Source organism: Podarcis muralis, chromosome 6 (assembly GCF_964188315.1).
Source record: "Podarcis muralis chromosome 6, rPodMur119.hap1.1, whole genome shotgun sequence".
In the NCBI taxonomy this organism is placed as follows: domain Eukaryota; kingdom Metazoa; phylum Chordata; class Lepidosauria; order Squamata; family Lacertidae; genus Podarcis; species Podarcis muralis.
This window is the reverse complement of record NC_135660.1, coordinates 15813612-15832432: the sequence shown is the minus strand read 5'-3', so window position 1 is coordinate 15832432 and position 18821 is coordinate 15813612. Positions and strand designations below refer to the sequence as shown.

Sequence of the window (18821 nt, the reverse complement as noted above, 5' to 3'; positions counted from 1 at the left end):
TCTACATGGTGATGCTATTAGTGGGGTACAAGACAAGCAACCTTTCCACAAGTCAGTTAATTTTGAATCCTTGGACTGGATCATGACAAATTTACATCCCATTGATTGTGATGTGTCTACTGTAAGCATTATTCAAGTCTGGATTCAACCCAATTAATTTAAAGCAATGTAACTTTAATAACTACAGAAGCCATTTAAAACCAAGAACTCCAGCTTATGGCTTGAGGATCAATTTGTATAAATTGCATTTTCCCCTGCTTTTTATTGTAAACCACCCTGAGTACTTTGTTATAGGATTGTATGTAAATACACATCATAATAATTCAAGTATTTTTCTGAGAGAAGGCATGAACGTGGTTGGGATAGGTGCAGAAGTAAGTTCTGGAGCTTTTGTTAAAGGCAGCATATTCTCTGTTGATCCCCATTATCTTACAGGGAATTTGCTGAAGAAGCTACTTAAAATCTCTTTCCCATCAATCTAAACACAAGAAAAATTACTCTGAACCTCTCTTACCTAATCTACTATAGCATACTATGATTCTCGGCTTCACTCACTCAATTTCTGTCTTTGGACAGATCCACACCATACATTTAAAGCACATCCAACACACATGTAAAGCACATGACTTCCCTTAAAGAATCCTTGGAGCTGAGGCTTGGTAAGTATATGCGAATTGTAGTTCTGGGAGGAGATAACTACAGTTTCAAGAATTCTTTGAGGAGGAGCCATGTTCTTTAAATGTATGGTGTGGATCTGCCCTTTATCTTCTACTTCCTGTCTTTGATCTGCATTAGCTCCCTTTTGTTCTGGGAACACACCAAAGTCATTATCTTGTTCACAGCAAGGTTCCTTTCCCAAAACGAATAATAATAATAATGCCTCCACTGTACTTACATTACACCAGGGCTGATGGGAGTTGTAGTCCAAAACAACTGGAGGGCATCAGGCTGGCTGAACTAGAGCCACAAAGATTGAACCTACAACTATATAAATACAAAGAATGAGTTAGCACTTAAATATGCTCTCTTGCGCTAAAGATTCCAAAAAGGTTTCAGAGATGGACCTTGGCTGTACATATAAAACTGAAAGTTAATTGAAGGGAAAAGAGTAGGCATTTTCAACAGTAGAACATATGTCACCAGATAAAGAGCTTAGACTTTTGTTTATTTTCAAAATCTGTTTCTTCAACCCTCTGCGCAGAATGGACACACACACACACTTTTGGGCTCTCATAACATGATTAACTGTATGGAAGTGCTTTTAGTCCATAAAGATTCTGCCCTTCCACCCTTTGCCTAATAAACCGAGACAGAATTAGCACTAGGTGAGTGGTTCTGCCTGCTGCCAAGAAGGGTTTGCTGAGGGTAAAACTCTAAAAGCAGAGATTAACTTGTCTTCATCCCTATAATGTGCTGTACAGTCCGGATTTACGGAATAGGATCAGCAGAGAGTCCTACACAAATGCAGTCTTGGACAGCTGGTGCATATTCTTTTACACAAACCCAGCTTCAAGGTTCTTAGCTATTTCACAGTCCTTATCTGGAGGGGCCATAGCTCAGGGAAGATCCCCTCGTCTGCATGCGTAAGGATCCATTTTCAGTACCTACCATCTGTACCGGAAAGGACCTCCAAAAACTGGAGGTCTACAAGAGACCCGTGCCTGGGACCTTAGGTAGTTGCTGCCTCTTGGGCTAGATGGCCCAGTGGACTGGCACAATATAGTCCGGCATCCTGTTTCCCATAGTTGCCAACCTGAGGCCTATGGCAAGAACAAAGCTTGGAGAGGAACAAACCATAAACGCTGGTTCACATGTAACACTAGGCAGCCTCTCATTTGTTTCTTCACAGCTTTGGAAAAAGGAGCAGTCTAATACATGCAATTTGACCAGTGTGCAATGCCAGGCTAGTTGTTTGTTCAAGCTGTTATACTTCCTCTTACCATGACAAGCACACTGGGTATGAAAATAACTTTTCTTATATAGATGGTACCTCCAGAATTCTTAGCTGACCTTACAGGACCTATACAGCTTTATATTCCTCTCATGTTTCATTGATATTTACAACATATCTGTTCTATTATAAACAATTCTTTCTCTTTTATTTTTCTCTCAGCTCGTACCAGTTTCACCAATAACTAGTGGAAAAGCCATCTGCATCCCTCCATAACATGACTCCTCGAGATCACATGAGAAAAATGTCAGTTCTTGGGGAACAGGGAACCTTGGAAGACAAGCATTTATACCGGTTAGCAAGTGGTATGGCAGCAGGCGGTAAGATGGAATACTGACCAACATTTCGGCCCAAAATATATCAAAGACCACTCATTTCTCTAGTGATCCTCTTGTGTGTTAAGAACAGCAGAAGGGCCCCTTTTGGAAGTTCTACCACCCCCAGAAGTGAGGGGAGGCAGTGGCCTGGGAAGGGGCAGCTCCTAGGTTGTGAAATTCCCTCCCCAAAGATGTGCCCTCATTATGTAATTTCTGTTGCATACCCTCCAACATCCTACTGGTCAACACTGGGTCGCTTGTGGGAGCCAGCTGATTTGCATTAGAAGACCAAAAAATTAGCACCATTTGGTCCAGCACTCTGGTGTGAGGCAGGTGATTTGTACGAGAGCATGAGACCAAAAAAAGGAACATTCCAGGATCCAATCAGAAGTGATTCTGTAATTGTGGGATGTCCCACTCAAATCGGAACAGTTGAGGGGTATGCTATCATATGTTGAAGACAAACATCTTTACCCTGGCTTTTAACACATGAGATGCATGTTTTCAGGACCCACCCCAATTCTGTGACATTTCAGTTTTTAATATTTAAGTTCAATTTATTGTCCTGGGGCCTAATGGTGAAGAGTGGGTAAAAAATAGAAGAGAGAGAGAGAGAGAGAGAGAGAGAGAGAGAGAGAGAGAGAGAGATTAGATAGATAGAATAGAGAGATAGATATAGATATAGATATAGATATAGATATAGATATAGATATAGATATAGATATAGTGAGAGAACTTTGGCAGGTTGATATTGAGAGCAATGGCTACCATACTACTCCACCTAATTAAAAGTTTCTCCACATTTCATTATAGGTTTACTTTGTTTTTAAATTATATGTGTAATTTATGTGTTTATGTGTGGTATCACACTGATATCTGTTGCACAAGAACAATATCTAAGTGGAAAAGTGGGGAAAATTTCAAATTATTTTACTGATTGCAATTAATCCCATAAAATCCCAATTATATGGCAGCAAAATATTTTGTCATCCTGTTTTTCTTCAACTTTTATTAATGTTAGATAAATTTATCAACTGAATTTAGCAATGGAATTCTTAGAACCTTGAAATAAGGGGGTGAAGATACTATTTCAGATCATTTTCTGTTTGGACTCTGATTTCTGGCATCTATGATGTATATTTACTCAAAGATACATGGTCTGATTTGTGTTAGAATTGCGACAGCGACAAGAGATTATAATGAGAAACCAGATGATGGCAGTAAATCCACAACTAATGGGAGCAGGTCAGCAGAGAATCCAAGCCATTCCTACACAGTTTGAGCCTCGGTTCATGGAAAGGTATTTCTCTTTCAACTGTTAAAGAGGCTTTGCCTAAACTATTAATTATGAAGGAAAAAACACATCCTCTGCCTGCAGCTGTCATAATATGCTTAAAGAATGATTATACTAGTTATGGATTATGAGAACTGTCATCCAAAACATCTGGAGAACACCTGGATGGAAAAAGCTGACCTGAAGACTAAACTAAGCTCCCATCTGCACCATATATTTACAGTGGTATCATACTACTTTAAAAAGCATTGACTTATCCAAGGAATCATGGGAACTGTGGTTTGTTACTGAGAGTTGTCAGGAAACCCCCTCCCCACAATTTCTCTTATAAAGCTACAGTTCTCAAAATTGTTTAACAATGAATCCCTCTTCCCAGGAAATGCTGGGATTGGAAGCTCTGTGAAGGGAGCAGGGGTATTCTAACAACTCAATGCTAGTGGTGGTTTATGTGTTATTGTTACTGAACTTGCCCTTTATGGGTGGTGGGTAAGAAATGTGAGTCTGGAATACTTAATATAAATTAGCCTTTAAATATGCATTGGTTTTCTACAGAGTATAAGCACTGGATGGTCTTGTTTGATATCCACAAGTTATTGTACTAGTTGAATAATGTCTAAGCATAAAATAGCATATACCGTATTTGATTGGCAGTTCTAAAAATGCTTTAAGCTTTCCTGGTCCTTTCCCCCCAGACTCCCCCCCCCCCCTTTGTAAGCTGTGGCACTGTCTCTTTTTACTCTTGTCATGCTCTGTCCATCGGCAGGCAATCTGCTCATCAGTAGGGGCAGTGGCTCTGCCAAGTGTTTATTATAGCTGTATTCCAGGGCTCTGGATACCGAATGAGTAACCATAGGCTGTCTGGTCTATTTTGCCAATTGGTGTGCCATTTATATGGCAGCAAAATATTTTGCCATCCTGTATTTCTTCAACTTTTATTAATGTTAGATAAATTTATCAACTGAATAGCTTTCCTCTACAATAACTGCTACCAAGATGTCCCTGGCTTAACCAGATACTTCTCTACCATCCTAGAGATTTGTTACCTTCAACTGAGATGTTGGCACCAGCTGATCCCAGGCAGATTCACGTAGCTTCCCACCTTGGCCCTTCGGTCCCACAGCATGCCACCATGCCAAACCTTTTATCCAACCGTGTTTACCAAGGGGCAGGTAAGAGACAATGATGGCTGGAGCATTCACACCCATCAATAATGGATGCCATAGTGCTTGGCTGCGGAACTTGTGGCCTTCCGGATGTTGAATTACCTCTGGTCACTGGCCATGCTGGCTGTGAATCCAAGGAATATGGCAAGGTGACGCAAGCCCTGAAACAGTTCCTTCCTGCCCACGTCTTCCTCTACATTGGGGGATCAAGACTGAAAAAACAAACTTGTAAGGAAAACCAGCTATTGCTACATGTAAAAATGAAAATGAAGGCAGCTGACATCTTGCTTCAACTCTATGATTCTGTGATTCAGAGCTACTGTTGAATACATAGCTGCAAAGCTATGCACATCTCATCAGTTAGTTAATCAGTTTGTGTACCCCACATGGTACCTCCCATGCACAAGTGGGAGGTGCTAGTGGGCCCAGCAAAGCACCATAATTTGCAGAAGTACATTTTTTTAAGAGAAAAAAACCACTAGCCCTCCAGTCAGTTGTTGCTTGTCCAGCCATCTGCAGGTAGTATGCCCAATGACTGAGCATCCTCAGTGGATATGGACTACTGACTGACGGTTGCAGAGGGGGGTTCAGAAACCGAGGTGGGAGGAGGAATGGAATGGAATAGCGGAGGCTGGCTGGAACACTGAACAGGACCACACCATAGTGCAACAATTTGCTGCAGATCCCATTTGTAAATAACATTAGCAGATACGATGAAATATTAAGAACACACTGTCTAACAACCAGAAACACACCCTTGAGGTAGGAACCATGAGGGGTTGGACCATGTGAAAAGGCTAGACTGCCATCTATGGGTAGAGATATTGAATACATAATCATAATCTTTATTACAGGCTGTGGGGAAAGGATGTGCCATGTTAACAAGCAATCAGAATCTGGGTCATTGAGACAGTCCATTCACATGCTTGGAATTCTTCAACTGTCAGACAGATTCCAGAACACATATGCATCTTTCACTTTTCCTCGATGCAATACAAAATATACATTCACTCTTCCTCTTAGCAAACATTTCTATGCCATGTAACATTTTTCAAATAGTTATCTGTTGCAAGATTTGGATTGAAAACTGGCAATGCATGCAGACCTCAACTGTGGAGTATGGTGGCCAGTGTGCTCCACTAAATTATTTTATGCACCGCAAAATTCACAATATTCAGTGGGGGTAAGGGTGGGAAAACCCACTTAACTTTTGTGTTTAAATGCTACAGTCCAAACAAGCACTTAACTTGGAAACAACTTCTATTGGAAATCAGTGGGACTTCTTTACAAGTAATATATACTTCAGATTGTGGTGCCTGTTAATAATGTCAATCTGGTTCTCAGGAAGTGAGGAACTTAAGAACATCAGACGAGCCCTGCTGGGTGAGGCTAGTGGCACACCTAGTCCGGCATCCCGTTCTCGCAGTGGCCAACCAGATAGATGCCTGTGGGAAGCCTGCAAGCCAGACATGAGTACAACAGCATTCTGCCCACCTCCGATTCCTAGCAACTGGTATTTGGTGGCCAGGGAAAATGCTCCTCACCAATGACTGGGTCAGGCCTTTGAGAGGAAGACAGCAGAGTTGTTTTTAACTTTTTAAAGTTTTAACTTTTTAAAGTTTTAAGATTTCCCCATTGCACAGCAGAGTTGTTTTTAACTTTTTAAAGTTTTAACTTTTTAAAGTTTTAAGATTTCCCCATTGCAAAGCCCAGGAATGAAGCCCCCATCTAGGGCACTGCATGAGATGAGGTGCAGGCTGTAAATAGCAATGCTAGGGAAACTGTGGTGTGACACAGACCTTGGCAGCAAAGTGCCAGGAAGTTTGCTAGACAGTGAACGAGTCTGCAACTGAAATTCACTTGATTAAGATACAACATTAAAACATTAGGGTGCTATCTCTTCATAGGAGGAGAAAGGAAAAAGAAAGAGGGGGAGGGAATCAAACTGATTCCAAGCCAAAGGCCAGGTGGAACAACTCTGTCTTACAGGCCCTGCAGAAAGAAATCAGATCCTGCAGGGCCCTGGTATCATGAAACAGAGCATTCCACCAGGCCAGAGCCAGTGTTGAGAAGGCCCTGGCTCTGGTTGAGGCTAATCTAACTTCCTTAGGGTCCGGGACCTCTAAGGTGTTGCTATATATGGACCTTAAGGTCCTCCGTGGGGCATACCAGGAGAGGCGGTCCCGTAGGTATGAGGGTCCTAGGCCGTGAAGGGCTTTAAAGGTCAAGACCAGCACCTTAAATCTGACCCTGTACTCTACTGGGAGCCAGTGCAGCTGGAAAAGCACTGGGTGAATATGCTCCCATGGCAGAGACCCTGTGAGGAGCGTCGCTGCAGCATTCTGCAGCAGCTGGAGTTTCTGGGACAGCTTCAAGGGCAGCCCCGCGTAGAGCGAATTACAGTAGTCAAGCCTGGACTTGATATGACATAAATATTCAACTAATAATATTTAACTCTCTACCCATTTTTTTATTTTATTTTTAGGATATAGTTTCCTCCAACCAGAATCCATGGAAGCTGTAAGCAGACGGCAGGAATTGGTTCAGAAACAAAATATTGCCAGGTAAAGTAATTTCAATAGAACTTGGAATAATAACGGGGAAAGGCAGGCCTCTTAATTTTTCTGCTAGTTTTCTTCACTGTCCTACTAGAGTGAATTTAGTGGGCACCTAAAACATTTTGACACTTACTCATACTTCACACTTGGGGCCTCCTGGCAGGTTTCCCACAGTCATCTGGTTGGCCGCTGTGAGAACAGGATGCTGGACTAAATGGGCCATTGGCCTGATCCAGCAGGCTTTCTTATGTTCTCCTTGTAACCAGTTTGTTCAGTATTTATCCTGGTTTGCTTGCACAAAGTTTACATGGTGTTTAGACTATGTCTTGTCTTTACTGAACATTTCTTCTGATTTGTTCCTGGGGCAGTTATTCATCTTGATTTGCTTGTTGGGTGCTTACATGCCTTCTTGTTACTCATTTGTTCATCCCACACATTTCTGAGCATTTTCCCAACACTTTCCTGGGCTTTTTTTTTTTAAAAAAGTGAATTTGTTGTTCTTACAGTGACAGCACACTTTAATTGCACAAACCTAAACTTACAGTATAGACTTGTATCCCTCCTACAAAAGTAGTGGCAGTCTATCCTCAGTATGAAGTCAGCTAAGCAGTATTATTGGGTTTGTGGGCTGGAACTGGTTAAGAGTTTCAACATGACTCCTCTTCAGGCATTCAGTATGAATCCATGAAGGTGCTCTCAAGCACAACTGAGCTAGCCTGCCCCCTAGACGCTGAAGCATATATCAGCCATGCCCCCTGGCCAACAGAGTCTGCATTAATCTGAAGGGGGCCCTATGCACACTGAGCTTCCTCCGTGGGGAAATGAAGCATGCTCAGTTGGGAAGGGGGCATATAAGTTGGGTCAATGTTCAAGCATGAGAGCTACTCTTTGTTTTCCTGCTTTGGTGAAGTGATAATGTGATTGCCTAACCATATGCTGAGCTCACATGAGCAGCTGCATTATATAAAGTGGCTCTCTCAAGGCCTCAGGCAGAGAAGGCTAAATAGTTCATCTCCTTTTATGCATTCCTCATTGCTTATACCATGTTCATTGCATAGGATGGAAATGGAAATGAATGCCATTTTCCAACAAAAAGAAATAGAGAAAGCTCATCGCAAGGGATTGTTGGGGCTGGAAGGCCCCTTTCTTTATCACGGCATGCCGGCTAGCCCAGTTGCTTTCCGAGGGAGGCACAGGGTACCCGAGGGCCACCTTCCTAACGACTTGTACGTTCATCGTACTACTCTTGACGAACTTCATGGCAACACCATGGTGATGGCCACCAGCCCATACCCACCCGTCAGCACTCTGCAAAGAGAGCGAGGTCGACGGCCTGGCAGAAGAGCTGGGAATCACAAAGCCACCGAGTGTAACACCAATGGCATCAAGAGCCAAGCAGAGGACAAGAGCATAGACCCTTCCTCCGCAACCGCTGAAGAAGAGAAAGACGACAAAAAAGAAACAGAAGCGGAGTTGCTGAGCAAGCATGAACAGAACAAGGTCCAAGCAGAGCCTTCTGCTGCAGCCACCAAAAATGACAAGGAATACGAGCATGGCTTGAGAAAACACTCTGGCAGCCATGAAATGCCCAGCGAAGCAAATGGGTGCAGCAACGGAAATGAGAAAGATCCCAACAGTTCTTGCACAGCCTTTGATGAGAAGTACACTTATCCGTCAGCGTTCACATTCTCTGCTCTGCCATATGGCTTCTCTGTACCCAGCAACCCACTGTTACCGTCAGGTAAGTTAAATCTACCTGCATTTCACACTTCGGAGACCTTCTTTAAAAAGTGAAACGATAAAAATGCACCCGTTAACTGTGTTTAGCACTGAGCTGTACATGGGCCTGCTTTTTCAAAACCTCACCTGAAAGCCATGGACGTAGCCAGGATTTAAGTTGGGCGGGGCAGGATCACCCACCTATCATCCTCCTCGGTCTTGCAGATTCGGAATGAAATGTCTCAACAACAGTTGTTTTAAATTTTCTTTTGATCCCAAGTGCTCATAAATACCTGTCAAAATCTTTCTACAATTTCTACTTTTAGTTAAGTATTTTTATCTACTTGATGGTGGGGCAGCTGCCCCCCCCCCCCGGCTATGCCCAATGTGAAAGCCTTAGGAAAGGATTTTTTTGGACAGTGGTGACAGTAGAAGAATGGGTAAGGAAGGATGGGGAATATTTTTCCACCCATAGGTTGCATTCCCTTCTGAACAACCTTAATGGGGGGGGGGGGGGGTTGCTAGTGGTGGATGGGAGCAGAGACAAAAGGTAGGCGGAGCAATAAATGTAAATTTTACCTTTTACAGTAGGTTAGTTTCCACCCACTCACACATTCCTCTCTGCCCCCCCCCCCCCATCCAGGCAAGCAGCAGGTATTATCTTAATTTAAGGACATATTCCAGCCAGGCATAAACTCTCAAGGAGAATGACCTAGAGAGAAGCAAGTGGCGGCGGCAGCGGAAACAGGTGGCCCAAGGGTCAGACAGAGAGACCTGGAGGGCAGCATTTGGCCTCCAGGCCAGAGGCTCATAATCTCTGGAGTGTGGGATGTAGAAGGGAATGGCATTGTGACTGGAGATGTAGGAGGAAGACAGGTAGCAACATGCAGTGCAAATCTGCCACCTCAAGAACTAAGCTTTTTATACTAACTACAGGAAGCTTTCTTTTTAAAAAAGTAATCTATTTTTTTCAGGAAATCTAAATTCTGTGTTACATATAGGCTGTGTGTGAAATCCATATGCATGGAATCATAGGTAATAAGGAACAATGGTGATACAGAGTATTGTCATGGATAAACTAAAAGCTGCATTGAAACTGTGTGCAGTGACCCATTTTATTCAAAGCATGACCAGAAAAGAGGAGGCAGAATCCTGGAACCCTGAGGGGGTCAAAAACAGAAGTCAGGAGAACAAATAAGTCCCCCTCCCCGTCGTCATGCTCTGCTGCAAATCATCTTGTTCCAAGATTTCTCTGAAGAGGAGAAATGGCTGTTGTGGTTACTTTACACACAGCTTCAGTGTAATATCTAATTTAACTCCTAGCATACAAATTCAAAACCTGCACGTTAAGATTTGATTTGCTTGCCACTCACTGTATGCAAATCTATTTTTTGCTTCCATTCCCATAGCTACTTCCAGCCTGATTCTGAATGGAGAAGACATTTCTGCCATTGAAGATATCCGCAAGTGGACTGTTGAAGACGTATACAGTTTTATCATCAGTCTTCCAGGATGTTCAGACTATGCACAGGTTATTGCAACAGCTGAGGTTTTCTTAATGAGAATGATGGTTCTTGGAGGCTTGACTTCTTTTATTTAACCAACAAACTTCACTAACAACAAAAAGAACTCTAGTGCAAGAACTGTAAGGAAAAGGAAGAAAAGCGTAGGAAAATCCAGTTGCATTCACTTCTCATAAGACTCAATGGGAGTTACAAAAAAGCTATTTCCTTTCGGCCTCTCCCTTCCTAAACTATTCCCCTTAAAGGAATAATATAGGTTCAATTCAGGTAGTCATAAAATTAAATATTTGTTTAATCTTCTACAAAGGGATCTATCAATGGTTTTAAAATATGAAATTGTTGGCTAAGGTTCAGCCAAAAACAAAGATGTTTAAGTCTCATTGGCTTCAGTGGGAGAGTGTGAAACAGGCTTAAGTTACCCTCTGAAATTTATGGGTCTTAATTTAATTCAGGTTTTGTGGAGTTGTGCCCCTACATTTTTGTATATTTTGATTAAAAATTAAATTTAAAATAAACTACTTAGAAATACTTGCCATGGAATAAATGTTCCAATAGCATGAAGAAGAGCTAAAGCATTATTTACATTGGCACAGCAAATGATCAAAGAGTACGTGAGGCTGCATCCTTAGTAAAGCTAAGCAGGTCCAGACCTGGCCAAAACCTTGGATGGGAGACTAATGGGAACTCCATGCAAGAAGAGCATTGAAAGGCTGGGGTAGCCAATCTGGTACCCTCCAGATGTTGTGGAACTCTACCTCTCATCAGCATAGTCAATGGTCAGAGACCATGGGAGTTGCAGTACAACGATATCTGGAAGGCATTACATTGGCTCTCTCTGAGGTAACTAGGGAACCATTGGCTAAATTCCTCTCTGAGGGATATCTCTAATGGACACCAACCAAGAGGCACAGAGAATGAAATGTCTGTGGCAAGAAAATGTACTGGTAGACTACTAATATGATGCTTGCATTGAAGGGGGTTAGACCCTTGTGGCCCTTCCAACTCTACAATTCTAATAGAAGTTGTGAGTTGTGGCATAGCCTACCCACCTCCATTCGCTCACTTCTCAAAGTGACACTCCAGGAAAACTAATTGTTGAGATTTGGACAGGTTACAATTTAAATCCAAAACATAAACTAATCAGTAAAATTAAGTTATTTGTTGGCTGTCGGTCTAAGATCTCCCACATCTAAAAGTGGAACTTCACCTATCAAAATCCAGTCAAAATGAAATGTTCTGGCACTATTTCTACTCAGGTGAATCTCTGAGTGTAGAGTTGCACAGGTATAGGGACAGCATTTGGAATACTTTTCTGCAATACCAAAACTCTGGATTTGGCACACTGATGAAATAATTAAAAGGGTGCTGTTGATTTATCCTGGTGACTGTGATGTATCATTAAACAAATATATTTTCCTCTACTTAGAGCATGTTTTTGCTACTTTTGATTTGGTAATTGCCACAATGTAATTGCCACAGTGTTTTCACCAACCACATTTTCCTTTTTGTTAAAGATATTTAAAGATCATGCCATTGATGGAGAAACCTTACCACTACTCACAGAAGAACATCTTTTGGAAACAATGGGATTAAAACTTGGACCTGCATTAAAGATTCGGTCTCAGGTACAGCCAGTAGACATAGTGAAAATCAAAATATTGAATGAAAGATGTGTCCTTGAAAATGTGTGTATGCCTAACATTTTCACTCTCTTGTTGTGGCTTGTGTTGAGCTCTCTGCCTGACCCCAAATGATAGGTAGGAAATTATTTCTGTAACATTTTAAATTCACAACATACTCTGCTCTTTAAAAATGTAACTGGACATAAGACTAGATAGGTCTGCTTTAAAAAGCTGGGATATTACTAAGAATACAGAGGGTATCTTAGTGATATCCACACCTGGCTCAGACATTGAGATGTATGCATCCCCACAATAGGTTTTCAGGATATGATTAAAGAACAGCTTCTATGCTCTTGGTTCATTGTTTCCACACCCAACTGGAAGTGCAAAAGTGGAACAAGAGACCCAGAGAGTCACTAGCACAACATGAAGTTCAGAATCCAGTAGCATTCCAAGACTCACAAAATAAGGCTGAAACTGCCTTGAATTTTAATAGCAAACATAGCTAGAAACATTTAACCTAGAGACTGAAACATCACTGAGTGTGCATTGCAAAGCCAATGCTGGAATAGTTAAAATTAGTCTAGTCCAGTAAAATTGACCAAAAATCTCATTTACAACATGGTTAACAATAAAACCTATGTTTAACAGATTATTACAACTGGGAAAGGTACAGGATGTACAAGATTTAGAGCGAAAATCCAATATGTCTCTCATCTATACAACACAATGTGCATGTTGTACAGTATATGCCCAATGTCATCAACACTGGCTGTGTGTATGTGTGTTAAGACTGCACTCTAACTTTTATGCAGCACACACATTTGGTAGCTCACATATGATTAAACTGACTTCCAAAACCAAAAAAGAGACGTGTAAATGTTTTTAAAAGAAGCAGCTTCCCCCTTTCCTTCCTTCCCCAGACTAGTAAAATATTGTTTACTTTAGCCTTTATTTCTCTGGCTGTTCTTTTAAAGAAAAAAGGTTAATAAAAATCCACTTCCCATTTATCTATACAAATAATTAAGATTTGGTGCAAGTCCATCCTACATAGCTATCTTCTGTCAGTTTGAATTAACCTTATTGGTCTTGAAATACTGTTGTTTTTCATTTTAATCATTGCACAGCTCTTATTGTCTCCTCAGCTTCTCTCCCTTCCTCTCTTTAACCTTATCTGATCAAATCCATGACTTGCACTATTGATGGCTCAGAGCATGGTAAATGGCAGTACTTGCAGAGAAGGAAAACACTGAACTATTAAGCAGGGGTGGAGGAAGGGGGTGCGGTGGGGACGGTCCGCCCCAGGTGTCACCACTGAGGGGGGTGACAAAATGGCGGGTGGCACTCACCGTGGGGCCTGCAGAGCGCCCGAGCCACGCGTCTCTCCTGGGAGTGGCATGGTGGCTTGGGTGCCTGCAGGCTCCACACTGCCCCAAACAGTTTTCCCTCCATCTCTCCTTCAGCTGTAGGGCGGCTGAGTGGGAGGAGGCAGGCAGACTCCTCGGAGGCCCCACGGAGTGTTCTGCTTGCTCCGCTGCTGCTATTAAGTGCCACTTTTCCTTTTTCAATATAAATTGTGCCAAAGCACTTCAGCCATGCCTAGATTTGGAGGAGAGGGAGAGTCAATGGAAGACATCCCTGATTAATTTACTAATCCAATTTGCTGCCATGAAATGGCTGGATCACCCAGACCTAGAAGGCCCTAATGTCATGTCCTTATGAGTCCTGTGGACAATTTGCTATAGAATGTATGTGTAAAGTTAAGCTGGGCATCAAATGTAATCATTATTTTTAAAAGTAATTACTGTAATTGCTTATCTCTCTAAAGGTGTCCCGGCGTCTGGGCAATGTATTCTACATGATGAATCTTCCTTTGTCCATGCCCACTCCATCTGCTGCGGGCAAGACTTCTGAACCAACTCCAGATATGCCATTGCCTCTTCAGTGCAACAGTCCTCATGATGCTCTGACCAGTCCTTGCTCCCAGGACCCTGAAACTTCAAAAACAGTTGAACAGATTGTTGCAGAAAGCAGGGAAAATACATCTGATGTAGTTGGAGCTCAGACTGATTTCCAGTTGATCAACTACCAGAAAACTTGAAGCAAGTGACACAGTAGAACAGGCAGTATAGTGAAGCCAGTGGATTTGTAAAAAAAAGTTTAAACTTTGGAAATGTGAAGTAACCTGTGTTCACTACAGTTTATTAAATTTATTTTTTTAAAGAACTGAAATCTGTGCAATTTATTTAGTAAACATGAATGCATCAAGGGAGTTTTCCTAAGTTCCCAATAGGGACTTTGTATACTGCTGGCCTCCTGCTCCACTACTGCCCTTAGTATTCCTGGGGTGTATGTGCTAAGGGCAAGTGGGAGGCAGATCAGAAGAGGTATAGATTCTCCCAGGATGATAGTCCATCAAGTGGGTTACAACTGTAAAGACAGGAGGCTCTGCAGATATTATACTTGTTCTCTTCTCGGTCCTCTAGCTATTTTGTTGGACTGCCGACAGGGAAAACAAAACATTATAAAAACAGGAACAAGTAAAAACTGGAATTTTGAAGCGATAGATCCAGTCTTCTGGGTGAGGGGAAGCCTGGGCAAATAAAAGTCTTCACAAGGCATCTGAAGCAATGAATAGACGGTTTGCTCCAGAAGGATGTGGAATCCTTCCGGAGATTGCTTGGAAGAATATAGAGAGAAGAATGGACAAAAAATCCCTCCCTCCTTCCCATTAGCAGGACCTTACACAACACTGCATCCTTTTTCACAAACAAAAGGGACCTTCTAAGGATACAAACAAGGACACCTTCTGTCTGGTGAACCCACAATTTTTATGCTGGATATTTGACTCACGTTCAGAGTTGCTGTGTGTCAACAATTGGTTCAGCCTCCTCCTGTCACTGGCCATTCAAAAGTTCTATGAGTCTATGCAAAAAAATTAGGATAAAAATAAAAACAATAAAATGATGATGTATTTTACAAGCATTTCCTACAAGCTTTAGAAGGATAAACAGAACAGAAACCCATCAGGAGAAAGCAAGCTAAACTGCAGTCCAGACATGTTTTGTTTTCCTAAAAAGAAAAATCTTCCAATTATTATTATTATTATTAAAGTTGCCTAAGAATAACTGCTGGAAGTGAGTTGTCAAAAGACGTTACAACATATGAAGACTTTGTTCTTTTAAACAATCCAGTCTACCACCACCTTGTATATACATCACTGCATCTGCCAGCAACATCACTGTGGTTTTAAACACAAATTGGTAAGAGCATTTGCTCACTCAAAATGGGTAAATATGTTATTAAGTTACTGTAACTGACAATTCTAATATTTTATTTAGTTTGTGGATATACTGTATGCTGTTATTTCAAGTGGTACATCCTTTTTTGTCTTTGTCTCTGTAAATAAGGATTATTCTTTAGTTGTTCACCACAAGGCTTTGTTCAGGAACAGGACACACTTATTCAGTTGTGAATTCAGCCTCTGCTAGTCCCATACCAGTCTATCATGACCATGCTATTTCTTTGCTTCTGGCTGAGCTACTTACAGTTGGTGGCTTATGTTTTCTGTACTTGCTGGACTTGAGGGTCTCAAAGAATGTTGCTTTGTGGCCTGCTATAATCATTTCCCCCTCTGAACTGATATAAACAAAACAATTTTATTACAAGGATTTTAAACAGAACATGGGCTCTCTCTTTCAAAGGAAATTGGCACTACAAAAGCTACCTGATTATTGTGCTGCTCGTAGAAGATTGACCTCATGGAAGAGTGAAAAAACAGTACCTTTTCCTTTGCTTTTGAAGTAACAGTGAACCAAAAACCTTTCATGAAGCTTTTCCAGATAAAAAAATTATTTCCAAATAATGATGAAATCATGAGGAAAGGGAGGTTGAATACAGATCTACTTACAGCAGGGATAAGAAACCTTGTGGCTCTCAAAATGTTTTTTGGATTATAACGTTCATCACCACTGCCCATACAGGCTGGAACCAATGGGAGTTAGAGTCTAACAACATCTGAAGGGCCACAGAATTCCCACCTCTGACTTACAACCTTTTCTTTCTCTCTGAAGAAGAGTTTTAAGATTATTATCATTATTACATTTGTATGCTGCTTAATGTGGAAATAGCTTTTAAGTGGTTTACAAGTATAAAGCCAATTACACATTCATTCAAATATAAACATCCATATTTAACATATGCAAGAAAACAATCCAGTTGAAACAATACATCAATTAAAACAGGCGACTCAGGTCAATAGATCAAAGGAATGCCTATGTAAACAGGTCCATCTTCCATTCTTCTTTTCAAATGTTTTCATTTCATGAGGAACTGCATTTAGAAATCTTGGGAGTTGTGTGCAAGGACATGCAATTATTTTCTGCCCATCAGGTCTACATGAAAAGTAAAAATACAGGAAAGCTAAGAACCATGTGCCATTACTGTAGTTATAAGTATGGAATGGGCATCAAGTGGCTTACTTAGGAACACTGGAAACCGCCTTATTCTGAGATAGGCCATTGGTCCATCTAGCTCACCTTGTTTACACTAACTGGCAGCAGTTCTCCAGCGTTTCAGACTAGGGGCATTCCCAGACCTACCTGGAGATGCTGGGGGCTGAACATGGGACCTTCTGCATACACAGCAGGTGCTCTACCACAAAGCTATATCCCTAAAGGAGATACCACAGCCCCGTCCTTAACGTCTTTAACAGCAAGGCAAGCATTATATACAGTGGTCAAGTAAGACCAAGAGACAGAAGCTGCAAACTACACTATTTATATACATGCTACCTGTCAGGCACCACATAGTTGTGCATTTTTAACAGTTGTGGAATATTTTATGGTTTCTCCAAAGTCGAGAACAATAAATATCAATATATTGTTTGCTATTCTCTGGGGAATTACCAAGAGCAAGTACTTTTTAACGTAAATTTCCACTGTCTAACCTAGACAGATATTTCAACAAGGTTGTTGGGTTTTAATCAGTTACTTGAGTAAGCTCTTGTAACCACTTCCCGTTACAACTGTTGCTTCAGTTAAAAACCTGCAATTCTTATCGCATTATATTCCTTCCTGCACAGCAACAATACATCTCTAGAATGTGAACATTCCTACAATAAACTGCAATGGTTAGGAATAAGCTTTTACATGGGACAGATATTCTATTGCTGTAGAGAATCTCTACAGAGAAATCAAAATTTTTGTTCAAAAACCTGATGGCTAGGATAACAGAAGAACTACCCTATCATCTCTATGAATATTAATATATTTGTAACTTTTTCTTTACCACCCTTTCTTTAAAAATCCAAGATGATTTACAACACATAGAGTTTAGGATCTAGTGGATCTCTGACTGAGCTGGTAGGTTCTGGGGTAGCCAGGCTCTGCTGGTGTAATTCCTTAACTGTGGCTCAGCCAGAGATACACTGACATATTTTCCCCATCTCAGAATGGTCAAGCCCTAGCTGATTTTAAGCTGCCATAAGCACTGCAAGAAGGTGTCCTGGAGGTTCAGTGGGACTGGGAACAGAGAGTGGGAAGTTCATGTGACCTGGGTACTATGGTGTCAGTGGCAGCACATACCATTTGCCTCCCGAGGCGAAATGGGAAGGTGCCCCCCCCCCGCCTACTGGGGTCACATGGCTGCAACTTGTGGGTTCTTGGTGAGATCCTGCGAGAGGTCGGTGCGATCTTGCAGGAACCTGGAAGCCACATCTCCCTGGCTCTGGCAGCAGGGGACAGAGTGTCCCGCACCATGGGAGACTTGAGAAGCCACAGCAGTGACGAGATCTCGCAGAAGTTCTATGAGATCTTGCTGAAAGGGCCGGCCAAACACATTTTTTGCACCTGAGGCAAACCACAAAATGGCACCCCCTCCTTTCAAGGGAAGAAAGGGTGAGCGAACACCTACATCAGGTTCTGCTGTCCCTGTGGATCCTGCTGCCCGAGGCGGTTGCCTCACCTTGCCTCATGGGTGGGCAGGCCCTGCCTTAGATCTGGTGAAAAGGAAGGTGTTCAAGTCAAATGCTATTTTAAAGGTTCAGCCACCAGCAGCCCCTCCTTCAGGAGTTAGGACCAGGTGTGTACATTGCACCATCCTGTTTTATTCCAGCTTCTTGTGTACAGGGATTTTTCTACCAGCAAGCCTACCAAATGGTAACTTTAACCCTGAGGCCTAGTTTTAGCACTTATGCTTTAATATTTCAATATAATTCGTTTGCTTTTACCGACACTTCAATTAGCATTTGTTTTGACTGTTCGAAGTCTTTTGTTCCAGTAGCCAGCGGTATATAAATTTGGTTTAATAACCGAAACAAGTAAAAACGCCGCGAAGGGCGACGCGATGACCCAGCGTCCCCGAGCGGCAGTTGCTGTGGGGAGCAGCGGCTTCTCCTCAGGGACAGACGCCCTCTTGGTCATTCACACCTTCAGGCATATTCAACGCCACGCCATCCCGGCACATGAAATAAGAAGCGTGAGGGGAAAATAAGTCGCACACAATCTATTCTGAAGCGCCGCATAGTGTTTTGTTTCAAGCCTCTCCCTCAGCGACCCCGTCGCTGCCCCCCACCTGCCCTCAGCGCCCCTCCCTTCCCGCGCGAGAGGAAAACCGGAGGGCGGGAAAGAGCCCGGCAGACGCCACGCGCCTCGCCGCCCTCCTTTATCCTCCCC

The 18821-nt window shown here is 42.1% G+C and overlaps 1 protein-coding gene and 1 long non-coding RNA gene across 12 annotated transcripts in view; one reads left to right on the top strand and one right to left on the bottom strand.

The window, feature by feature from the left end:
* Window positions 1–18821, bottom strand: part of LOC144327948 (uncharacterized) — a 29894-nt gene extending 11073 nt beyond the window's left edge. For 3 of the 11 annotated variants that reach the window (XR_013393118.1, XR_013393116.1, XR_013393114.1), the window contains exons 1-3: window positions 15001–18820; window positions 13953–14144; window positions 896–4937 (exon numbers count right to left, since the gene is read on the bottom strand). This is a non-coding gene — a long non-coding RNA (uncharacterized LOC144327948). Of the gene's footprint in view, window positions 1–895; window positions 4938–13952; window positions 14145–15000 lie in introns of all 11 variants that reach the window. The other 8 variants (XR_013393120.1, XR_013393117.1, XR_013393123.1 and 5 more) reach the window with 7 other exon arrangements.
* On the top strand, window positions 2169–14319 carry SAMD7 (sterile alpha motif domain containing 7). Its single transcript, XM_028731548.2, has 8 exons — window positions 2169–2271; window positions 3442–3568; window positions 4595–4731; window positions 7211–7289; window positions 8342–9024; window positions 10412–10533; window positions 12040–12150; window positions 13976–14319. The coding sequence occupies exons 1-8, from the start codon at window positions 2169–2171 to the stop codon at window positions 14246–14248; spliced, it is 1635 nt and encodes a 544-aa protein (XP_028587381.2). The 3' UTR covers window positions 14249–14319.

What these genes read in the sequence shown, in the direction of transcription:
- SAMD7 (XM_028731548.2), top strand. Translation starts at nt 2,169, where the DNA reads ATGACTCCTCGAGATCACATGAGAAAAATGTCAGTTCTTGGGGAACAG. An exon ending in CCGTGTTTACCAAGGGGCAG is followed by an intron (nt 4,732 to 7,210) that starts GTAAGAGACAAT and finishes TTTTATTTTTAG; the next exon opens with GATATAGTTTCCTCCAACCA. An exon ending in GATGTTCAGACTATGCACAG is followed by an intron (nt 10,534 to 12,039) that starts GTTATTGCAACA and finishes TTTTTGTTAAAG; the next exon opens with ATATTTAAAGATCATGCCAT.